This window comes from Arachis ipaensis, chromosome B06 (assembly GCF_000816755.2).
Source record: "Arachis ipaensis cultivar K30076 chromosome B06, Araip1.1, whole genome shotgun sequence".
NCBI classification, from domain to species: domain Eukaryota; kingdom Viridiplantae; phylum Streptophyta; class Magnoliopsida; order Fabales; family Fabaceae; genus Arachis; species Arachis ipaensis.
Window position 1 is genome coordinate 62,920,444 of NC_029790.2, and position 6,515 is coordinate 62,926,958.

Here is a 6,515-nt window from a genome sequence, read left to right on the forward strand (position 1 = left end):
TTATTACTATGTCATCAGTTAGCAGCAAAAGTTAGAACGTAGGGCAAAGTCTTTGAAGTACGGAGTATGGAGTATGGAGGCCATAGAGTTACCATCCTCTTGCGTGCCAACATGTCAAGTAATCAAATTCTCTTCAAATCTATGCCTTCAGCTCTCAAAACGACACCTCCGAAGCCAAAATGATGACACGTGGGATAATTTTAAAAGAAAATGAAATATATAATTAAGAGAAAATAAAATGATTCTTAACATATATTAATTGAAAACAAAATTGAAAAGTTTCATTTTCATTACAAAGAACAAAGTAGAGGCCATCAGGCCATGGCCATTAAATAAGCAATCGGTGGTGTGGGCAATGTTGTCAAAAGCACAAAAGGTAAGGAGCAAAAACGGAAACACAAAAAAGTTGCATGCAAGAACTCGGATTTTAAGGGCAGTATATGAAGACGCTTGGCCTCAAGATTCCAACAATTTATTACCAAGATTTCTCCTACTTCATTCTCCTCTTTTTTCTTCTTCAATATCACCAAAGCTACACCTTCTTCAATCTCTGTCTTCTCTCTCAACTTTCTTTCTTTTTCTTCTCTGTTCTGTTGCTACAAAGGATAGTGATGGAACTGTTATTACTTTTCCGTATGTGTAGTTAGAGAAAGAAAAGAAAGAAGATATTGAATGTGAAAATCCAATGGCTAACAACTGGAGATGCAGTAGTTGTAATTGTTTTTTGTGGAGGGGCTCATCATCATCAGAGTCTTATTCTTCTTCTTCATCAACGAAGCTATTGTTGTTCATGTTACCTCTTCTAGTCGTTGCTGGGCTTATTTCAGTGTTAGGTCCCAACAACCCCTCCAATTTAGTTGATATTGCTAAAAAGCCCCTCTCAGATGCCTCTGTTACTGTCACCACGGTGGAGTCACCGCCGCTAACTAAAGTAGTGAAGAAGAAGCAACGCGGGGAAGGGCTGGTGGTGGTGGCCGTCAATAATGCTCACGGCGGAAAACAGGAGGAGGCCAAAGCAATCTCCGAAACACTCTTCAATCACTCCTCTACTCCCTCACTTCCCATTCAGGCCATAGAAACGTTTATTCAATCTGTAAGAGATTCTTTTCTTTCAGTTAGTCTAATCCTAAAACTCATTAGTACTACTCTTAAATTCTATTCTTTTCTTTTCCTTTTTTATTTTGGTCAAGACAATTTCACATGGATAATAATAATAATAATATTATTATTATTATTATTATTATTATTATTATTATTATTATTATTATTATGTTTCAAAGATTANNNNTGATATATTTAAGGAGGAAAGAATGTAATTAAAGCCGGAGATCCATGTTTCTTCTAATTGTGCATACTACACCGAGAATTCGAATGAATTGATTTTCTTTACTCTATTGGTATAACATCCGGATGAAAACGGGAAAGAATATTTTGTTACCCATAACATCACCTGCCTCATTCTATGTTTTGTGAGGGAAAAAAAAGTTAGACTCATATTAGGATAATTTTTATAATGAAATTATAAATGATTATAATAAATATTTGATATGTTTCTGTAATGATGACGAGAAATTTAAGGTCAACAAGCCCTGTTATTATCCTCGATATGAAGTACATATATTCTTTTGTTTAATTTGCTTATTGGTGAGTGGAAGCATTGCAATTAACGCAATGTGCTGTATCAACGTGGATATATTTTGTAAAACGTTGCCTCAGTGTGGCAATCCTAGGAAATAATTACAGATTTCGGACAATCCTTTTATCATATTGCAATTTTATTTTTATTTTTATTTTTTTTAATCCCAAGTCGAAAACTTAACGTGCTTGGAATATTGTAGTTTATTTAGACATAATGGATTTAAAAATTAGTTATTTTAACGCAAGTAAAACTACACTTTCAGGTAGAGTTTGGAAGTAGGAACTGGGATTGTACGAGTGAAACTCAGGATTGTGTTTGGTACTTAGAAATTAGAATCAAAATTTCAGTTCGAATACAAAATTATAGTGTTTTGGACAGAGACTAAAATTTTAATATAATTTATTTTTAAAATAATATCCTCATTTAACTTTTTAAATTTTAAATTTAGTCTTTTTTTTCTCTCCAGAGTCTCAATCTCTGCCTTAGTTTGCCTGAAACTTAATTTAGTTTTTGTCTTCCAATAGTGTGTACTTCTATTGTTGGCAAATTGAATTTTTAGAAACTACTTGGTAGGTAGATTCAAACAAAGAAAGTTGTACTAATTAAAAATCTTGTCATGTGTTAAATTAATTAAAGCTGATGTTGAACCATTGTGTTTTTTTTCCTCCCTCAAAAACAGAACACCACCGGGGGAATTCTCAATGCCTCCTCCAAAACCTGGCCCATCGTGGGTTCCATGAATGAATCTTATTACAACCCTATTGAAACACCGAGGCCGCAAAGAAAATTCAGCATTTTAGATAGAACTGAAGCTGGTCTACTACAAGCTCGAGTTGCAATTAGAGAAGCAAAAAACAGGAGTCAATTACAAGATATAGACTATGTTCCAATTGGACCAATGTATCATAATGCTAAAGCATTTCACAGGTAAGTAATGCCATTTCTAGTATAACAAAAATGTACCCATTTGATTTGATAGTGCCAAAATCTTAATCAATTGATACTAATTGTACAAATTGCTATGACAGGAGTTACTTAGAGATGGAGAAACAGTTCAGGGTATATGTGTACGAAGAAGGGGAACATCCTGTGTTCCATAACGGCCCTTGCAAGAACATATACTCCATAGAGGGGAATTTCATCCATGGCATTGAGATGAACGACCGATTCCGAACAAGAGATCCTGAGAAAGCACATGTATACTTCCTTCCTTTTAGCGTAGCAATGATGGTGCAATTCGTCTATGTACGTGACTCTCGTGATTTCGGACCCATACGGAAAACCGTCACTGACTATGTCAATCTCGTAGCCGGAAGATATCCATATTGGAACCGAAGCTTAGGTGCTGATCATTTCATGCTCTCTTGTCATGATTGGGTAAAGAGTTTTACACGTATATTCAATTATGTGTGTCTGGTTTACTGAATGGAACTAGTAATAGAAATGTAACAATGTTGCACAATTTTTTTGTAATGTTTTCAGGGGCCGGAGGCATCATTTTCGGTACCAAACTTGGGGAAGAATTCAATTCGAGTGCTGTGCAATGCTAACACATCGGAGGGATTCAAACCTACAAAGGACGTGTCTCTTCCCGAAATAAATCTCCTAACCGGAACATTAGACGGTTTCCTTGGTGGGCCATCTGCATCAAAGCGTCCAGTTCTAGCTTTCTTTGCTGGTGGGCTTCACGGGCCCGTTAGGCCCGTTCTTCTGGAGCACTGGGAGAACAAAGGCGAGGACATTCAGGTCCACAAGTACCTACCAAAGGATGTGTCCTACTACACAATGCTGAGGAAAAGCAAGTTCTGTCTTTGTCCAAGTGGGTACGAGGTTGCAAGCCCAAGGGTAGTTGAGGCAATTTACACTGGTTGTGTACCAGTGCTGATTTCGGACCATTATGTCCCTCCGTTCAGTGATGTGTTGAATTGGAAAGCGTTCTCCGTTGAGGTTTCGGTTAAGGATATTCCTAGATTGAAGGAGATTTTGTTGAGCATTTCTCCTAGGCAGTATATAAGGATGCAGAGAAGAGTGGGACAAATTAGGAGACATTTTGAGGTACATTCTCCACCAAAGAGGTTTGATGTATTCCATATGATCCTTCATTCCGTGTGGCTCAGACGGTTAAACTTTAGAATTCATGATGATCTATAACTTGGTAGCTTTTTGTTGTTGTTATGCCACTGGTGACAAATATTAATTAGTTTCGGCGGTATAAGGTGGTACATGTGATTCTTTCTTTGTCCTGTGTAAAATTATTCACAGAGATAAAGTGAAAAAGGAAGCATAGGATTCCAATTTGCCAGTATGCCTGGATTCCAGTTCATTTTAATAATTTCCACCGTTCCTTTTTGGTATTTTTATGTATGTAATCTGTAAATTTTGTCATAAAGAAAAATCTATGTGGCATGCTTAGCCCTCAGTATAATTTTTATCACATAATTATACTTGATATAGTGGCTGTTGGCCATTCTTAATTTCTTAGTATAAGTTTTATCACGTATCTCTTCTTTTTAAGAATTCGATATTTCCTTGTGGAATTAATAAGATAGAGCAAAAATTATTTTTAAAGACAGCTAACAGGGTTTATTTAATTAAAAAAGATCATTTATGTTATGGATTTATTTATTTTGTATTTTTAAGAAATATTAAGATTATAAAATTAAAAATTTTATTAAAAATATAAAAAAAATTTAAATAGGAGTATTTAAATTTTTTTATTATCATGTACATAAATAGGTTAGCTAAATTCTTATTTTATAATTGTTAAAAAGAATTTTAACATGATAATACTAAACATTATTTTCTTTCTTCCCTTAATGAAGTAATAAGCCCATAACTCTTTTCTCTGAGTACACTTAAAACCTCTACAAAACAACTGGAAAGTTTTATTTGCCGCATGGAGAAAATCTCTCGGCCTGAGGTATGACACGTGATTGGACACGTGGACCATATACTCCCATTCAGCCATTCTGTCTTGCCGTCTTGGATGTGCTTCAGCTTCTCTTCCCTTCAAATCTCATTCAAAAAGAACATTCTCAGTTAGCAACTTGCATATCTGGATCAAGAATCAAGATAGATAGATGTCACCACTCAAGAGCGTCTCACGCTTACGTGTCACATTGTGATGTTTCCTACACACGTGTCACTCCATTTTAAGCTGTAGTTTCTCCCATTGTTACTCACCCCTTATAGCATCCTTCTGCTTAAATCAATCCTTCCTATCCCTGTTTACATCACACAACCACTTTGCTTCTCTGGATCACATACTAACATCTATCTATCCATCTTCACCGAAACGAAAAATCACTTCTGAATTCTGTTATCTCTACTTCAATTTTCTTCTCTTTAATGGCGTCGAGGCAACAATTCAAGGAAGATAGAGCTGAGGCAGCTGCAAAGCTTGCAGCCAAGGACATAGGCGATGTAAACAGAGAAAGAGAGCGTGACGAAGGTTACACGCTCAACTCCGAAAAGGCACGTGCTGAAGCCGCTGCAAAGCTTGCTGCCAAGGATCTTGAAGATGTGAACAGAGCAAGAGACACAGCTACTCTAGGTGTTTCGTACCACCAGCTACAGCAGCAGCAGCAGCAGCAAAACCCTGGTGTTGTAGGGTCCATGTTAAGGGCAGTGCACGACACTATCGAGCACGCAAAGGAAGCTGTGGTAGGGAAGACTCAGGAGACCGGAGAGGCGGTTAGCGACACTGCAAAATGTGTTTCTGAGAAGACAATGGAGACGAAGGACAAAGCAGGTACCAAAGTTGGAGAGTACGCTGGCTATGCTGCTGATAAAGCGAGAGAAACAAAAGATGTAACGATGAACAAGACTGGTGAGTATACAGATTATGCGTCTCAGAAAGCGAAAGATACTAAGGACTATACTGCTGATAAGACTATAGATGCCAAGAACAAGACAATGGAGAAATCTGGCGCGTATAAGGATTATGCTGCGGATAAGGCAAAGGAAGCGAAAGACGCTACAATGCAGAAGGCTGGGGAGTATAAGGATTATGCTGCTGACAAGGCGAAGGAAGCGAAGGATGCTACAAAGCAAAAAGCTGGAGAGTACAAGGATTATGCTGCTGACAAGGCGACGGATGCAAAAGATTATGGTGCTGAGAAGGCAAAGGAAGCGAAAGACGCTACAGTGCAGAAGGCTGGAGAGTACTCAGAGTATACTGCGGAGAAGGCAAAAGAGGGGAAGGACACGACAATTGGGAAGCTTGGGGAGCTGAAAGACTCAGCTGCCGATGCTGCTAAGAGAGCTATGGATTTCTTCACCGGCAAGAAAGAGGAAACCAAGCAGAAGGCCGCAGAGACAACGGAAGCAGCCATGCAGAAGACTAATGAGGCAAAGGTGGTGTGGTATTGGTAGTCTCGTATTCATGTAATGATCATTTGATTTATTTATTTCGTGATTTGATATGTTATTCTTTTATATGTTTGTGTGTGGGGATACAGGAGAAGCCGAGTGGAATAGAGGAAGAAGCAAGGAGAAAAATGGAAGGGATGAGGATGGAGGGAGGAGGAGGCACGGGCGGAGAGAGTAAGGTGTGGATCCGAGTGGAGGAGAGTCGACCTGGGGCGGCAGCAGATGCTTTAAAGGCAGCAGATGAGGCCTTGAATGATGCGGGGCGCCGTGAGAAAATGTGATAATTAGTATAACTGCAATATGTATGTGCTTAGTTTACTACACTACTTTAGGGGGATGCATGTATGACTCATTTCAATAATATTTTGTTGCTTTTCTTGGCTGGCTGTTTATAGGGGTTTAAAAGTAGATATATTTAACTATCTAAACTTATCAATTTAATCGTCTCATAATAATATATAAAATAAATAAAAAAAATATCAAATAAAAAATATAAATAGGTGAT

At 37.8% G+C, this 6,515-nt stretch overlaps 2 protein-coding genes across 3 annotated transcripts; both read left to right on the forward strand.

Annotated features, from left to right (window-relative positions):
- Positions 310-4,120, forward strand: LOC107648778 (probable glycosyltransferase At5g03795). Its single transcript, XM_016352597.2, has 4 exons — positions 310-1,093; positions 2,319-2,566; positions 2,668-3,016; positions 3,122-4,120. The coding sequence occupies exons 1-4, from the start codon at positions 686-688 to the stop codon at positions 3,788-3,790; spliced, it is 1,674 nt and encodes a 557-aa protein (XP_016208083.1). The 5' UTR covers positions 310-685; the 3' UTR covers positions 3,791-4,120.
- Positions 4,472-6,402, forward strand: LOC107648779 (late embryogenesis abundant protein ECP63). 2 transcript variants are annotated; one of them, XM_016352599.2, is made up of 2 exons: positions 4,472-5,998; positions 6,103-6,402. In XM_016352599.2, exons 1-2 carry the CDS (start codon positions 4,988-4,990, stop codon positions 6,289-6,291), a joined length of 1,200 nt encoding a protein of 399 aa, XP_016208085.1. In that variant the 5' UTR covers positions 4,472-4,987; the 3' UTR covers positions 6,292-6,402. The 2 variants fall into 2 exon arrangements, with proteins under 2 accessions (XP_016208085.1, XP_016208084.1); XM_016352598.2 differs by having other exon boundaries at positions 4,477-5,995; positions 6,100-6,402.

What these genes read in the sequence shown, in the direction of transcription:
- LOC107648778 (XM_016352597.2), top strand. Translation starts at nt 686, where the DNA reads ATGGCTAACAACTGGAGATGCAGTAGTTGTAATTGTTTTTTGTGGAGG. An exon ending in AATGCTAAAGCATTTCACAG is followed by an intron (nt 2,567 to 2,667) that starts GTAAGTAATGCC and finishes TTGCTATGACAG; the next exon opens with GAGTTACTTAGAGATGGAGA. An exon ending in TGCTCTCTTGTCATGATTGG is followed by an intron (nt 3,017 to 3,121) that starts GTAAAGAGTTTT and finishes TAATGTTTTCAG; the next exon opens with GGGCCGGAGGCATCATTTTC.
- LOC107648779 (XM_016352599.2), top strand. Translation starts at nt 4,988, where the DNA reads ATGGCGTCGAGGCAACAATTCAAGGAAGATAGAGCTGAGGCAGCTGCA. An exon ending in AGACTAATGAGGCAAAGGTG is followed by an intron (nt 5,999 to 6,102) that starts GTGTGGTATTGG and finishes GGGATACAGGAG; the next exon opens with AAGCCGAGTGGAATAGAGGA.